We start from the raw sequence: 17,787 nt of genomic DNA, 5'->3' as shown, positions 1-17,787 counted from the left end.
GCCTGGTTGCTCTGGCAAGGACTTCCAACACTACGTTGAAAAGCAGAGGTGATAGGGAATAGCCCTGTTGTGTTCCTGAACATATAGCAAAGGGCTTCAGTTTTTCACATTAATTATGATAGTAGCTGAGGGTTTGTCATGTATGGCCTTTACTATGTTGAGGTATTTTCCTTCTATACCTATTTTATTGTTTTAGTCATATATAGATGTTGTATCTTGTCAAATGTTTTTTTCTGCATCTATTGATATAATCATATGATTGTTGTCCTTTATTTTGTTTATGTGATGTATCACATTGATGGATTTGCAGATGTTGAAACATCCTTGTGCCCCGGGGATGAGCCCCACTTGGTCGTGATGGATAATCTTTTTAATACATTGTTGCATTCAATTTGCTAGAATTTTGTTTAGGATTTTTGCATCTGTATTTATCAGAGATATTGGTCTGTAATTTTCTTTTTTTGTGTTATCCTTTCCAGGTTTTGGAATCAGGGTAATGTTTGCCTGATAAAATGAGTTAGAGAGTATTGTCCCTTCCTCAATTTTTTTGGAAGGGTTTGCGTAGGACAGGTATTAGATCTTCTTTGAATGTTTGGTAGAATTCACTAGTGAAGCAGTCTGGTCCTGGACTTTTGCCTTTGGGAAGGTTTTGGATGACTTATTCAATTTCCTTACTGTTCATTGGTTTATTTAGATTTTCCAGTTCTTCATGATTCAGCCTAGGAAGGCTATATGTTTCTAAGAACTTGTCCATTTCTTCTAGGTTATTGAATTTGGTGGCATATAGTCCTTCATAGTATTCTTGGATGATCCTTTGTATTTCTGTGGTATCCGTGGTAACGTCCCTGCTTTCATTTCTGATTTTGTTTATTTGTGTGTTTTCTCTTTTTATCTTAGTAAGTCTAGCCAAGGGTTTGTCAATTGTATTAATCTTTTCAGAGAACCAGCTCTTTGTTGCATTAATTTTTTCTGTTGTCTTTTTGTTCTCTATTTCATTTAGTTCTGCTCTGATTTTCATTATTTCCTTCCTTCTGTTGACTTTGGGTTTCATTTGTTCTTCTTTTTCTAGTTCTTCCAGGTGTAACATGAGGTTTCTTAATCTGGGATTTTTCTTGTTTCTTGGGATAGGCCTGTAATGGTATAAATTTCCCTCTGATTACTGATTTTGCTGCATCCCCAAAATTTTGGTAGGATATATTTTCATTCTCCTTTGTTTCTATGTATCTTGATCTCTCCTCTTATTTCTTCTTTGATCCAATCATTCTTTAAAAGTATGGTGTTTATTCTCCACATATTTGTGGGGTTTCCTGCTTTCTTTTTGCAGTTAATATCCAATTTCAAAGCCTTGTGATCAGAGAATATGGTTGGTATGATTTCAATCTTCTTAAATTTGCTGAGACTAGTTTTATGTCCCAATATAAGGAACACTATCCTTGAGAGTGTTCCACTAGAAAAGAATGTATAGTCTGATGTTCTAGGATGAAGTGCTCTATAAATGTCAATTATGTCCATTTCATCTAATGTGTCATTTAGGGCTGATATTTCTTTATTTACTTTCTGTTTGGGTGTTCTGTCCATAGCTGTCAATGATATATTTAGGTACCCTACTATAATTGTGTTTTGGTTAATTTCTCCCTTTAATTCTGTTAGTGGTTGGTTTGTATATTTTGGTGCTCCCTGATTGGAGGCATAAATACTGAAGACTGTTATGTCTTCTTGTTGTATAGTCCCCTTTACCATTATGAAATGTCCATCGTTGTCATTTGTTACAATGTCGCTTGTTACCTTTTTTATCGTGAAGTCTGTTTCATCTGATATAAGGATGGTTACACCTGGTTTTCTCTGAATACCATTTGCTTGGAGTATCAATTTCCACCCTTTTACTTTGAGTCTGTGTTTGTCCTTGTAGCTGAGATGTGTCTCTTGGAGACAGCATATGGTTGGGTTTAGTTTTCTGATCCAGTCTGCTATTCTGTGCCTTTTTATTGGTGAGTACAGGACTGGAACACTTTTAACTCTGTGTATATTCCTTTTAGGAATATAGGGATTTTTGTTGTTTTTGTTTTTACGAAGAAAAAGTTTACATTCATTAGCTTGTGAGCTTTACAAGAAACCTGAATGACAGACTGAGAAGGTATTATTACAGTTTTTTTTTTAATTGAGAAAGAAAGTTCTATGAGGTTAAACACTTGCCCCAAACCCTTTAAGAAGCACAGCGAGGAATTTTGTAGTACCAAATACAGTTGACCATTGAACAAATGGGAATTAGGGGCACCAACCCCCGTTGCAGTCAAAAATCTGTGTATAACTTTTGACTCCTCCCCCCCAAAATTAACTATTAGTAGCCTACTGTTTATCAGAAGCTTTACCAATAACATAACAGCCAATTAACACACATTTTGTATCCTGTATGTATTATATACTGTGTATTCTTTCAGTAAAGTAAACTAGAGAAAAGAAAATGTTAAGAAAATCATAAGGAATAGAAAATGCATTTACAGTACTGTACTGTATTTATCAATACCATAAGTTTACATCATCTGTTTATAAAATGAAAAAAATCCAGGTATAAGTGGACCGCACAATTCAAACCCAGGTTGTTCAAGGGTCAACTGTAATTTTAATCCAGTACTCAGAAAACCTCATTATTTTAGTTTATTTCCTTCATCAATCACACTCTCCATTGAATAATAGGCTGGTTAGCTATGAAGTTATTGATATTTTCTATTCTTAAATATACCAAACTATACATATGATCATGTAAATGTTTTATTTTTCAGTCAGAAAGTGTGACTGTTATTAGAACTAAAGAATTTAAGGTTTTTTTTGTTTGTTAGTTTGTTTGTTTGTTTTTTACAAAAAATGGGGTTTACTTCTCTGGTCAAAACCTTTCTTTTTTTTAAGTCCTATATTTTGGTTAACATCATGTGTCAATTAATTATTTAAACAACTAAGCAACAAGTATTTATCAAGATTTCCTGTGTGTTGTGTCCCTCCCAGGGCTATGGGGAAGGGAGAACCACACCTCGAAATAAAAATACATAGCTATGTTTTGTTTTACATAAGTAAGTCACACTGCATATAATATTCTGCTGCTTGCTTTCTTCACTCATCAATATGTCTTGAGATCTTTTCCATGACTTTCCCTATTTATTTAACTTATTTTTTTAAACTGTTATATAGATTTCCATATTTGGGATGTATCCTAGTTTATTTAACAATTTGTCTACTAATAGTCATTTAAATGGCTTTCACTTTTTTGGTTTATTAACAATTATAGTTAACACCTTTTTATTTGTATCTTTTTATGCATGTGCAAACATTTTTTCTTGGACAACTACCAAGAAGTGAAATTATATATTTGAAGGGTTTTTGATTTTAAGAATGCTGCCAGATTGCCTTCCAAAAGGTCTGTACTAATTTACACTCCTGTGAAATCAAAACACAGAACTGATGCCCTCATGAAAATTTACTTGCCTTGATTTTTTTACTGCCTGCCAACAGTTAATCTAATAAACCAACTAACTCATTAGTGACCTGGTAGCAATTTTATACCCACAAGGGAAGACTTTTTGGCTAAACAGACTCTCAAACTCTTCTTGGTAGGCAGTTGCCATCTTCATCTATGAGTTGGCCCAATGCTGGGTGTCATTCTCCAGTAATATCTATGTTCCTCTAACATTCATCTTTGTATCTTGGTTTTTGTATTTGTGTCATACATTTTAGCTTTTTACACAAATTCCATAAATAAAATACCTCAGATTTGTCAGAGAAAGGGGAAGTTGCAATATTGTTGGCTAAAATTATATATATATATATACACATATATATGTGTATATATATATATATATATATACATATATATATATAATTTATATATATACTACAAAAAATGTTTTAATAACATTCTCTACTTGGGTTTGCTGCTTTTCAGAGCCTATGAAAGCCTTTTTCAATGTAAAGAATTGCCAAAAACCTTCAGCAGATCTTACTGGGACAGATGTTATACATTACTATATTGCTGCTGAAAATATATTTTGGAACTATGCTCCAACTGGTATAGATTTCTTCACTAAAAAGAGTTTAACAGCAAATGGAAGGTAATGATTCAGTAATTGAAATATTTATGGTTAAAGAAAGACAATTGAACTTTCTCATAATCCAGCTCCTCCTAAAAAAAATTGAGGCATCTTATAATAAAAAGATACTGATTAAATAAAGGTAGAAAAATAATTATGTCAATAATTGGGGGAAAATTGAGCCTAAGGATCATTGCCACACTGTTTTTCTCTAAATGTTTTGGCAGCCAATGCAAAGGAAAACATATTGCTCACATTTTTCCTAGCACTAAATTTTAAAGTGGGTTTGTTTTATAATTATTACATTTAACAACATAGTGGATAATGTTATCAATAGCAGTTTCACAAAAATCCAAAAATGTTCCTCATGTAATTTATACTTAGATCAAAAGGTAATTAAATAATTTCCTGTGACATCCTTAAATGATATATATTTTTTTTACTCAATAACACTTATGACTGTATTACCAATTGCTACATTAATGACCAAAAAGTAAGACTGAAATACATTACTGCTGCATCAGTATTTAAAAGTGCACAAGAAGTTTTTCTGATAGACCCACTGCTAGATTATATTTACTCATTTGAAGTTTATAGGAGTTTTAATCCTTCTGGTCTACAGAATGAGTTATATGTCAGAAAATATCAAGTTCTACAACCACCAAAAATAATATTTTCATAGTATTTATTTTTCTCTAATTCACTCACAAAGAATTAAAAAAACTAAAAATGGTATATCAAATGAATATTTTCTCTTCTTACATTTTAACTCATCAATTAATTATTTAACCTGTGTAATGGAAATTTTATATTAATCTTGAGAAGAATATCTGGGATTATAGTAAAAAGTACATTTACAATTAGGTCCAACTGTCATTTTATATTGAAAAGTAAGTACAAATCAATAATTGATTTTTTTTGGCTTGCTTGATTCTCCTGGCTGTGAAATATTATGATGTATTAGCACTGCAAGTTACTGATTTATTGCTAGGCAACACTTTTTCTCAGGGGACTCCATTTTATTTTCTTAGAATAAAAAGTGAAGAATGACATCTCTCATCTTAATATTCTAGTTTCTCTGCACATAGCTGTTTTAAACAATGGTTTAAACAATGTTTATTACTACCTACCCGAAAAGAAATCAGATATTATGTCTTTTTGATTTTTAATCCAAAAGAAAATTTGTAGATAAACTACAGGTAGACAGACATACCAAATATACACGCTTAGACAAAAGATTGCAAAGATATTCATGGGAAATGTTGACAATGGTTATATGTAGACAGTAGGATTATGAAAATTTTACTTTGTTACATTTTTCCTTATTTTTCAAATTTTCTACAATGAGCATGAATTACTTTTATAAATAAATTACAAGTACTTTAAAACAGATGTATGTAGATTCTTGCTTTCTTTTCATGTAATCACTAAATTTAAAAGTTCTTTGTGTATCTACTTTCTTTACACAGTGAATCCCAGAAATATTTTGAACAAGGCCCAACCAGAATTGGAGGAACTTACCAAAAACTAGTTTACCGTGAATACACAGATGCTTCCTTCCAAAAACAGAAGGCAAGAGAAGAGCACCTTGGAATCCTTGGTAAAATTTTATTTATAGCTTGCAAGGTTATAAATACAATTTATACAGATTCTATGCAATCAAAAAGGTATTCACCAACCCACAGTTTTATTGATTTTAGCTGTCATCTTATGACCTTATGAAAACAACATATTCCCATTCACCCGATTTTAAACTACATTATTTTGAGTTTATAAATCCAATAATATTAATATATTCATGTGATCCAAGGTGACTTTCTAAGACCCAAATCATTTAGACCTCTTGCAGTTGGACGCATTTCTGGTTCAAGGCATCATCCCTTTCATTTGTTGTCAGAAAAACCTTACCCAAGTAACACAACTTGACAACTGCATGTTTGAAAACCAAGAACAACTACTAACTCTGTTGGTTTCTAGGCCCTGTCATCAAGGCAGAGGTAGGACAGACCATCAAAGTCACTTTCTATAACAATGGTCCCCGGCCACTCAGTATTCAGCCTCAGGGACTGCGTTACAGCAAAGACAACGAGGGCTCATTCTACAAAACACCCGGAGGAAGTAAGTAGAACTCAATAGAGGCCCAGGCAAGCCATCCCGCAATATAGTGTCAGGAAGAAAATACAACTTCTCCTAAAATCATTGTGCAGCCCACTTTTTACATCATAAACAGCTCTGTGTACTTACTGTGGTAAAGTGATTCCTTTGGCCCCTTTTAACTGTACCCAAGGTGCTGCAAGGTTAGCAAGACATGGTTCTTGCTCTTAGATCTCACAGTCTAGACGAGGATACTTTTGGTCATCGGTCCTATTTTACAAATGTTTATTTCTTACTAGGCACCCCTCCAGCCTCCTCACATGTAGATCCTGGCACAACATTTGTCTATACATGGCAAGTTCCACCAGATGTGGGTCCTACCTCCACGGACCCCAACTGCCTGACCATGTTATACTACTCCTCAGTCAATGGGACAAAAGACGCAAACACTGGCCTTGTAGGGCCTCTCCTCGTGTGCAGAAAGGGGAGTCTTGGAGAGGATGGCAAACAGGTGAGTCCAGGTGTGCCCAGGTGAGGGAGTGCCTGAGACAGAACCACAGAAGAAAGGCACTGTGGCAGCCAGCGAGCGTCTTGCACTTCGGTGAGCTGCTGTCTCCCAGTTCTAGTCTTTCCTCAGCTCCAGACCTGTGTGTTCCTCTGCCCAATGAGTACCCGCTCTGCCATGTTCCACAGACACCTCTAATTCCCTTGACTTTTAACTTTTCTTCTCGCTCTGGACAGCCACAACCTGTCCCTCCTGCCTGTAAGTCTTTTCCTCTGTTCTGTAGCATTGGTCACCAAATCTCCAATACCATTGCCTTATTCTAGAACCATCATTTCTTACTGAATTCCTTGAACCTCTTAACTCCTGCTCCCACTCTTATCCTGCTTCAATATAGCTCCACATCCCTTCCTTTCAAATCCAATTACAGCACTCGCCACACTCAAAATCACTCCACAATTTGTTGGCTCAGAAGTCAACACATCAGACCCTAACGATCCCTCCAGATTCATACTGCCCTCTCTGCCAACAATGCACACACCATTCTGGCCTTCCTGCACAATTAGCTTGTTAGTCCCTAAGTAAGGAAGCTTAATTCACATCTCTTTGATTTTGCCCTTCTCTCTGTCTGGAATGGCCTTTCCTTACTGTTTTGTCGGCTAAAGGAGCAGACATTTTACCATAGTTCCTTGTGTATGTTTCTATTAAAGCCCTGTCCACACAATTATTTTTATTTGCCTGTCTCTCCCACTAGAGTATTTGTTGCTTGAAACCATACACACGGTTTTATTTATTTTTGTGTAACAACCACAGCTCCTCTGTGGCAGGTGGTAGGTGCTCAATAAATGCTTGATGAATGACTTTCTCTTGTTCCTCACTCACAAGTAAACTAATATCCAAATTCTTTTCTGCATTTATAATGCATGTGTAATAAAGCCTATAAATCCCTTACTATAGTTATATGTATAATTGAATATATAGTTTATTAAATATGTGACTATATATTTATATTCATCTATATAATAAAGTTATATATAAGTCTCATAATTCTTATGTACATATACTTTTTATACTTTATACTAAAATATAAATATGTATACATATTTCATTTCTTCATAAACCCTAAACTAAGCATGCAGACTTTCTGGAATTAAAAATATTTTATTTAACTTACTTTCTATAAAGCGTCTTCTGAAAGGCCACTATCTGTGATTATTTGATTATATGGTTTACTTTTATGAAGTTTCAGATGTAGGGATGCCCAGAGTGAGATCTTTATATGAAAACAGCTGTAGATATTTTTCCCAACTTCTTAGTTCTGTGATCAATTCATTTATGTCTTTATATAAAATGTCAATAAGTGGGGAAGTCAAATGATGAAATTTTCTAGAAGTATATAAATCCCTTGTATCGGAAATCCTGTATGCAAATCAATCATTTGACTAGACTTTGAATATGGACCGTCTATAATTTGTGTCTATTCTTTTTTCTGTTCTCATCCACAGAAGAAAATAGACAAAGAGTTTTACCTACTTGCCGCAAATTTTGATGAAAATGATAGTTATCTCTTGGATGAAAATATTAGAACATTTACCACAGAGCCTGAAAACGTGAATAAAGAGGACCAAGACTTCCGAAACTCTAATTTTATGAACTGTAAGGGAACGTTTAATTTACAAGATAAATGTATTAAACATTTATTTAATTTCACTATGCCCGAATAATTACAGATTGTTTAAGAGAAAGTATATTTCCCTCCCAATTGTCGGTTAATATGTTTCATGTTTTCTTTAAATATAATTTCCCAATAAAAATATTATCTACTAAGGTGCTTATGTTAAATTCAATTTACCAAATATTTACCAATGCCTTTTTGGTGCAATATATTGTTTAGCTACTATTAAGTGTAAGACAGAATTTCATTCCTGTCTTATTCCTTTATTGACCAATTAATAGAGTGGGTGGGTGAAGTATTTGTTGAGTTGGTCAGTTGGTTGGTTTTTGAAGAGTATAAGGTGTAGTAGACAATGGATTGGTCTAGAATCCGGAGACTTGGACTCTGTTCTTAACAGTTCCTTCCATTCATTAGCTTAATGACACTGCCCCTCTGGCCTTAGTTTTCTCAAATCTAGAAGGAAGGGATTGACTGGGACAATCTTGAGATCCTTCCATCAATGAACTGTTTTATGATTAGTTCTTTGCTGAGTTTCAAGAGATGTTTAGTACCAGTAAATTAAATAATCTCGTCCTTGTTACAAATGTCTTGCAGCCATAAATGGATACATGTATGGAAATCTGCCCGGACTGGATATGTGTTTAGGAGACAATGTTTCATGGCACCTTCTTAGTGTGGGATCAAATCCAGACTTGCATGGAATATATTTTTCAGGGAATACCTTTATTTCCCTAGGACAAAGGGGCGACACTGTATCTCTGTTTCCCTATACTTCCCAAACACTTTTAATGACACCTGATTCCACAGGTGAGTAATAGATCTTCTCCTTCAGCCTGAAACATGTTTAAAGTATGAAAAACATTGTCATTGTATGCATTGAATATTCTGTTTGTACAGAAAAAAAATGAACTTATAGTGCTTGGAAAATTTTTGCCCTGTTCCATTTAATTTATAGGAACATTAGTATATCATTTTTTTGTACACAAAAATCCCCCCAGCCTCTCCCAATTTTCTCCTCCTGGGCTCCAGGTTCTAAATCAACCCACACTCCTCAAAAGCAATGAAGATGTTTTGCAGTATTTGAATTTGCTTTCATTCAATTATCTGCTGTATTTCTTACTTTTCTGTGCATCTGTTTCTCAGTCCTTTATTCAGCTTTTGCCTTTCCCTACTCCCTTCTGCCTTCCTCTCTCTACTTCTGTCATTGCTATCTTTACTATTAAGCAAATTTTTTTGCTGACAAAAATTTTTTTTTAAGACATCCCATATCAGAGAATTTTTATGGGGATCTGAAGAGCCAAGCCTCCACTCTAAAGCTAATACCCTCATTTGTAAAATAAGTATTATAATAATTTACAATTTACAGAAAGGAAGGCAATGACCAGATAAGATGAGATAGACATAATAAAGATGTAGTAAAGTATCTGGCTTGTGTTAAGACTCTCAATAAAATGTCAGTTTCTTCTTTTATACTGCAGATCCATCTTCACAAAAAACAAAACAGAACAAAACAATTCATCCATCTTGCTCAAAAGCTACTGACAGCAATCAAATACAGGCTACACAATATACCATGTTTCCCCGAAAATAAGACCTAGCTGAAAATAAGATCAGCTCTAATGCGTCTTTTGGAGCAAAAATTAATATAAGACCTGGTATTATATTATATTATATTGCATTATATTATATTATATTATATTATAGTATAGTATACCGGGTCTTATAGTAAAATAAGACCGGGTCTTATATTAATTTTTGCTTCAAAAGATGCATTAGAGCTGATTGTCTTGCTAGGTCTTATTTTCAGGGAAACACGGTACTAGTTATTCTATAAAGACCATGGATTGGTATCAACTCTTTGTGATACCACAGATTCATTTGACTACATTTTCTACATTCTAAAAGTTATTTTACTTTTCAAACAAACAAAACCTGTGATTAAGAGCAACTAAGGGAAAAAAGGAAAGAGCTCTTTCTCCAATACTCTTTCTCTTCTCTGCTGTGTACATTCACTCAGTGGTAAATTATTGCCATCCCCCCGACCCACCCCCCGGCTTTTTCCTCTGCTTTCCTCTGCAAATGTTTCCCTGAACTTAAAAAAAAAAAAAAAAAAGCCTGCTTTTTATTCTCTTTTCTAAATAATATCAGCTGCAGTAAACACGTGGAGACATCTGGTACATATCAAGCACTGTGCTCTATGAGAATCACTTCTTTCTAAACAAATCCTCTTTCCCAAACCCTCTGAGTCTGAAGATTTTGCTTCCTTGTTAGTCTTCTTGAATCTTATCCTCCATAAAAAGTAATAGCAACAACAGAAATATGTAAAGAGTTGAAAGAGAGAGTTAGTGCTGATGAAGGTAATATTAAGAAGTAGCTTCAGAATGTGATGGGCATAAAATTACCAAAATGAAAAAGACAATCAGAATTTACTGTTCTGAACAAGGCTGGAGATTTTTTGTTTTGATTTGTTTTTGTCGTGGTCATTCTTTGGGGTTTTTAACATGTTAGGCTGATTCCCTTCCACTTCCTTTCTCTACCTCCACTGCTACCTCTCTGATCTAAGCCACCATCATCTCTCGTGGATGATTTTAACAGCTTCCTAACAGGTCTCCTTCCTTTCACATTGTTCACTCTAGTCTAATTCTCAGCAGAGCTGCCAGGGTGTCCATATGTCACCCACAATCCCACAATGGCTCCCATTTTACTGAGTAAAGGCTGCAGAATTTTCAGTGGTCCATAAGGGCCCACGTGACCCAGCCCTCCATTCCCCACTAATCTTGTCTCCTAGTACTCTTACCTTTGCTCACTCCACTCCCTGCACACAGACTTCTAGTCTTCAAACACTCCAAGCAGGCTCTCAGCTTGGGGGGTTTTGCTACGTGTTTCCCCTCGATCCAGCATTCTCCTCTCATGAGTCTTTGCCCAAATGTCACCCTCCCGTCAAAGTCTACCCTTTGCTCACTGCTTCCTTGAACCCCTTTTTTCCCCCACACGCTCCCAGGATTCTCAATCTTCCTTACACTGTTCTCCTTTTTTCTTTAATCCATCGCATTTATTATCTTTCAGCATACATAGAAGTTGCGTACTATGTTATTGTCTGTCTCTACAACACCTTGCATATAAACTGTATGGGTCAGGATTTTCAACTACTTGGTTCATTGATATTTCCCAAGTGCCTAGAAATATGCCTGGCATAAATAATATACTCAATAAATATTTATCAAATTAATGAAAAAATGAATGAATTATCTTACTGTGCTTCTTTTGGGGCCTTATGTCTTATAAATGACTTTACAGAGAGAAAAGAATTCTGAATGCAATGCTTTATGCATTCCTTTTTTATTCACCTCTAGGAAATTTTGGCGTGGTTTGTCTGATTTCAGAGCCCTATCAAAAAGGCATGAAAAATATATACAAAGTGAAGCAGTGTTCAAAGCCATATCCTGAGCAAACACAGGACCAGGAGAAAATTATCTATATCGCAGCTGAGGAAATTGTGTGGGATTATTCTCCTAGCAGGAAGTGGGAGAAAGAACTGAAACGTTTACAAAGAAAGGAGAAGTATGGCGATAACTTGTCTCTAATTGGGAGGGGTTCATTCTGTAGTTTTCTACTCCTTCCTTTCAGTGTGTGTGTGTGTGTGTGCGTGGTGTGTATTTATTTGTGTTTGGTATGGCACGTGTGTGGACCATGCATGTGTGTGATGTGTATGTGTCTGTATGTGTGTGTTTAGGATACATTTAATTATAAATAACTTCAAAATTTGCATGTATGATATCTTCCATTACAAATCTTTCTAAATATCTACATAACTTCCTTTGTGCTTTGTTTCTTCCTCTTTTCATTTCTCGCATCCTATCTTCCTTATGTGTTTACTTTCTAATCATATTACTTTGAGGTATAATAAAAGTAACTTCAGCTATACTTAACATTTGGAATCAGTCAGATTTTTCTTTTGTCTTTATTTGTTTCCATCTACGTTCTTCTGAGAACTTCAAATTAAAGACACTGGTTTTTTTTCTCTTTCTGTAAAATTTGATTTCTTTCTCGATTTGCAATCTTACTACTCACTTATTAAAAGAAAAATTTCATTTTGAAAACATGATTTAAAGTACAGAGTGAATGTCTGACAATCTTACCAGAATGAGTACATTTTTTTAAAAAAGAAGAATTACTTTCCAAGGTAAAAATTCCCTGTAAATATTAATAAATTACACTATTTCAAAAAGTTCTTCCATATGAGAATTTGTCTAATGGCTAAATTAACTAACTTTGTGGGTTTTTTTTGTTTTTGTTTTCATTTTCTCAAAGTCAAACAAACATATTTTTGGATAGAACTGAGACATATCTTGGGTCCAAATACAAGAAAGTTGTATATCGTCAATATGATGATATCACATTCACAAAAAAAACAGAGAGAAATGAAGATGAAAAACATCTGGATATTCTAGGTATTGATATACTGTAAGATTGGTTTTGGGGTTTTCTTCCTGTCTTTAGCTGCTGGGATTGTTGCACACATTGAGGATATCGTCAGCTTCCACCTTGACAGAGGCAAATGCCTGTAATTCTAACTAATTTGTTTGCCGATCGGCACTTTTACTGGGAAAAGAAGGCATTCAAGTTTTGATTAATAAAAAATAAAGAGAACATACAAAGTTAGTATAGTCAGTTTCAGATTACCTGGCTTCTTGCACTCAGAATCCAAGAATTCTGGATCTGGAAGGGACCTTAGGAGTAGCTTTTCCAGATAATGTCATTGAAATTAAAATGAAGCCCAGAAACCCTGCTAGTGAGGAGGGGGACTTCTTTGTTTAAATTTAAGTGTTTAATTTAAAGCACTGAAGTGTTAAGATTTAATTTCTCTCTGTCCAAGAGTGAGGAAAATTATAACCCTTTCTTCTACCTTTGACAGATCAGCTAGGAAAGCTGCAGGTCACCCTTGTGCACCCACCCACACGTATTAGGTTGGTGTAAAAGTAATTACGGTTTAAAAGGTTAAAAATAATTGCAAAAACTGCAATTACTTTTGCACCAACCTATTAACAGTTCCATAAGTCACACAGTATTTCCAGAAGTCACATGGCATTTCCATATGCCCAAATCTTGTTTGGGTCCTGATATCTGTGTCTTTCAAGGCCATGTTGGTGGGGATCCTGAGAAGATGGATTTACATGCTGATGAAGGGAAATGCTTACTATTTTGGCTCCTGTGGAGCTTGTCCCTATGAGACTCCTGGAGGGAGGTCTGTGCTATCCAGTTCCCACTGCTTTTAGGTGGCTCCCTATCTTTCATAACAGCAGGATGTCTGTTTTCTCTAAGATTCTGGCCAATGCACCAAGATAAATAACACAACATGACATTCTAGATTCCATTATTATTTATACAAAAAAGGAAAACACTTTCTAGAAAGGGAAAGACAAGCACAGTGTTTGGGAAAGTAGAATTGCCGTGGGGGTGGAAGAGGTGCTGGCTTTGGCTCGCATTCATTGTCCACCAGGTCTCTTCAGGTTCTGATTTTAGTAATTATAGCATAAGTTTGAAGAGAGTACTTACCGCTTAGTTCATCTCAAAATCATCTCTGTTTCTGAATTTTTAAAGCCACTGATTCAATCTGCTTTAAAACAGAAAGAAGATTTATAAGAAATGTTGTACCTTCAGTTCTTGTCCTAGGATGCAAGGGAGAAAGTAACATGAAGTCTTTAATCTGTGAGAGAGAAAATCACTCTAGGTCATAAAAGGGCAGCTCCTCCTAATCCTCTACTAGGTTGAAGGGGGAAAGAATAAAAGGCTTAAATGATGAGATTGGTCAAGAAAAAAAATAAAGTGCTCCATTTCTAAATTGTGTGTTTTTGTAGGCATTAACTGATGCTCGTTAAAGTAGGTTTTCTAGAGATAAAGCTTACAAAAATTCTAGACGACTTAAATTTTCCAGGTAAAAATGATGTTTTATAATCAGCAATGATCCTCTTATTAAATGTGCTTGTGTTTCATTTGGCTGCATATTAAGGAAAAGGATAAGAATAAGTCTCTGTGTAAATCTTAAGAGGACAGATCACTCATCGTTGAAAATAAATAAAAATGATTTACACATTTTTCTTTTTTATATTTCCTAGGTCCTTTAATATTTGCCATCCCTGGTGAGAAACTCCGAATTATCTTTAAAAATAAAGCCTCAAGACCATATTCTATTTATGCTCATGGAGTGAAAACACACAATTCCACCATTGTTCCAACACAGCCCGGTAACTGCTTTGGGAGAAAGAAAAGCCCCCAAATTTTTATACAGAACTATGGGGTTCATGTTCTGTCTTAAATATGGGTGTAATTCCAGATAAGAAAGACCAGTAAGAAGGGCCTGAAGAATTTGGGAGAGAAGTGTTCCTTTTGCAAGTTGAGTTTGTTTCTAGGAGGAGGACACCATAGGTAAAACTCCCCAGTGTACATAATTTCTCCTCTAAGGCCATCTCCCTCCCACCGCTCCACCTGTCCAGTTGCCAGGTATTCTTATATTCACTCTCACCAACTCACGTACTAAAGTAGGAGTTGAATAGCCTGTGAGGGACGGGGCGGGGGCGAGAGTCAAGCTGCGAAGAGGAAGTGATGACCTGCGTGTATTAATATTTCCAAGGCGTCACCACTATAGAGCATGCCATTCCGCGTTTTCAACTCAGAAGGCAATGAAAACTTTTTAATATAAATGCCCAGGAAGCTGATTCCGAAATGAAGATTTGTGTGCAGGGAGTGCTCTTGGGCTCAACGGCAATGAAAAGAAAGAGAGGAAGCAGAATTGGACAGGGGGTGAAGTTGAGCAGAGATGCAGTCTCAGTAGAAGTCACAGCCAAACCTACAAGAAATTCTGAAGATAAAGTGGCTCTCAGTTGTCCTGAGTTGGGGTGAGAGGGTTGGCCCTTTATGTGCCTGCATCAGTCCCCAGCTGCAGGCTTGGGCGAGGTGGCTCCCTTCAGCCAACGCTGTCTGTGAAGGGAGTTGACACCCAGTGGATCTAGTCCTTTATTCTTAAAGGAGCATCTGAGAGAAATCTCCACAACGTCCCCCATAGTTCTCCACCCAAACAAGTAGTTCTGGGAATTAAGGGTATCAAGGAAAGAGCCAAATACAGAAAGGAAAGATTTGTGGGGCAAAGGACTGAAGGTAGACTTGGATGGTGGTTGAAACATTCCCTTCGAATTTTGAAAACAGACCGTCCTATGGTATAACAGGAATCTCCCATCAAGGGAGTATGCAAGTCAGCGTTCTGTTCTGATGAGTCAGGAAAGGACCACATTACATGCATTCCAGAAATACTTCTATGCATCTGCTTGGCCCCAGGCACAGTGTGGGTGCTGGAAGGGGAGGATTACTAAATTGTTAAAAATTTGGAAGCAGGGAGGCTGGGGATGAGATTGATTAGTGGAGAAGGAGGGCTATTGCTTGGGAAAATTCATTTAGCCTCTGGAAGTGGGGGATATAGGATTAGACAGTGAGGGGTAGGAGTAGGGGACCAAAAGAACTTGACCACTAGTGTCAAGAGAATTCAGATTCCGTAGGGCTAATGCAAATAGCTTTGGGGTGGGGAGGTGGTGCGTGTGGTCCGTACATTGGAAGGTTCAGAGCTAGGATTCAAAACAAGTCTGTCACATTTAAAAGCCTGAGATCTCATTGTCACTACAATAAGTGTTTGTTGAATGAATGAATGAATGAATGAATGAATGTTTAATGATTAACATTTTTCAATGGCAGAATCACTGTGAAGTTTTGATCCAGTAACCCTGAGAACTTAATAGCGAACATTGATAGTTACATTGACTTTGCCTTGTGGCCCAGGTAATGCATCTTCATTTGCATTATTTTGTCTAATCCCTGAATCCCCATTTAATGTACATTAGGAAACAGAAGCTCAGAAATGTAAACACATTGACTAAGATCATGAAGCTGGGAGCAGTAGAGCCAGAGCGAAAAAAGGAGGACTCTGCTGACAATTACTTTTATAGCTTCAGGGTTTGTTTATTATCTGGTTCTCCATAAAGAAGTGTGATTTAAAAGATTTTATATAAATACACTGTATTTGCCTATTTTAGGAGAGACCCGAACATACCTTTGGGAGATCCCTGAAAGAAGTGGTCCTACCTCAAATAACTTTGAATGTATACCTTGGTTTTACTATTCTACTGTGGACGTGGTTAAGGTAAACTTTAAATCAAATCTCAGTTTTTATCTTATCTCCTCTTAGAAATTATAATGGAAGGAAGAAGTTTATTTTTGTTTTTTAAAAAGTTTTTGTTCTATGTAAACTTTCTATTAAGTAACCTAAATACTGCTCAGCTTTTAATCCTATACAGGTTTGCATTTTTCAAGAGCAAACTAAATCAGTACATTATGCTCCCTTAAATTTATGACATTTTCCAAAATGTTACTGTGAATTGGAAAACATGTATAATTATATAATAATATCCTCTTGTTTGTTTCATTGAGTAGGATTTAGGTAACAGAAAACAAAGTGTGGAATTTAAAAATTCTGTGACTAATGAGAAATATATACATATATTATATATTTTTTGAAAACCCTCAACTCTGGACTTCCAGTTTATTTGCATTAACAAAACACCAGAGTTCCTTTTTTGAACTTTTACTTATTTTGGCCCACTCTCTACCTGGAACAAGAATTTACTCGGACATTCAACCCCAAAACAAAATATAAACAAACCGAGGCTCCCAGCTGAAGGTGGCTGTACGGGGCGGTGCTAAGGCCTCACAGGGGGAGAGGAAGGATCTGAGGCCTTTACGCATCTCTGCCAACCGACTCCAGGGCCAGGGAATTCTGTTTTTTAATTAAATTTTCAAAAAAAAAAAAGAGCTAAATCCAGTGAGGGATGTATCTAAAATCCCTTTCAAGAGTTGTTCTCTAAGCGAAATAAGTCAGACAGAAAAAGTAGAGAACCATATGATTTCACTGATATGTGGTATGTAAACTGAAAACAACAAAAAAACCATACAAACAACTGAAAGAACAAAAACTCATAGACATAGACAATAGTGTAGGGGTTACCATCGGGTCAGGGGGGAGGGGAGAGCGGCTCTAGAAGAGGGTAAACGGGGTGGTGAACACATAATGTAAGATATAGATGATGTATTACAGAATTGTACACCTGAAATCTATGTAATTTTACTAACAGTTGTCGCCCCAATAAACTTTAAATAAACAAACAAACAAATAAATAAAATGTGGACAGTAATAGTGTTGTAAGGATTAATGGGATAGTCCATGTAAAACATTTAGTTCAGTGTTTTATTAGTGTGTACTAAAGGAATGTTAGCTAATTTTTTTTCCCACTTACTGAAGAGCTAAGAAAAATTCAAGATCAGAATGGCTGAGATCTGTGGTGTTTTATCCCAAGTTTGTATGCTAGACTTCCTTTACAACTAGAATGTAGCCT

At 35.8% G+C, this 17,787-nt stretch overlaps 1 protein-coding gene across 1 annotated transcript in view; it reads left to right on the top strand.

The window, feature by feature from the left end:
* LOC117036910 (ceruloplasmin-like) overlaps positions 1 to 17,787 on the top strand; it is a 34,252-nt gene that overhangs the window by 6,589 nt on the left and 9,876 nt on the right. Inside the window, exons 6-15 of the mRNA XM_033132376.1 lie at positions 3,935 to 4,100; positions 5,549 to 5,679; positions 6,057 to 6,197; positions 6,473 to 6,684; positions 8,181 to 8,331; positions 8,945 to 9,157; positions 11,704 to 11,911; positions 12,662 to 12,801; positions 14,467 to 14,595; positions 16,432 to 16,538. Coding sequence (XP_032988267.1) covers positions 3,935 to 4,100; positions 5,549 to 5,679; positions 6,057 to 6,197; positions 6,473 to 6,684; positions 8,181 to 8,331; positions 8,945 to 9,157; positions 11,704 to 11,911; positions 12,662 to 12,801; positions 14,467 to 14,595; positions 16,432 to 16,538 — 1,598 coding nt within the window. The remainder of the gene's footprint in view (positions 1 to 3,934; positions 4,101 to 5,548; positions 5,680 to 6,056; positions 6,198 to 6,472; positions 6,685 to 8,180; positions 8,332 to 8,944; positions 9,158 to 11,703; positions 11,912 to 12,661; positions 12,802 to 14,466; positions 14,596 to 16,431; positions 16,539 to 17,787) is intronic.

Source organism: Rhinolophus ferrumequinum, chromosome 2, assembly GCF_004115265.2.
Source record: "Rhinolophus ferrumequinum isolate MPI-CBG mRhiFer1 chromosome 2, mRhiFer1_v1.p, whole genome shotgun sequence".
Taxonomy (NCBI): Eukaryota; Metazoa; Chordata; class Mammalia; order Chiroptera; family Rhinolophidae; genus Rhinolophus; species Rhinolophus ferrumequinum.
The sequence above is the reverse complement of the archived record's forward strand: the minus strand, read 5'-3'. Positions and strand labels throughout refer to the sequence as shown.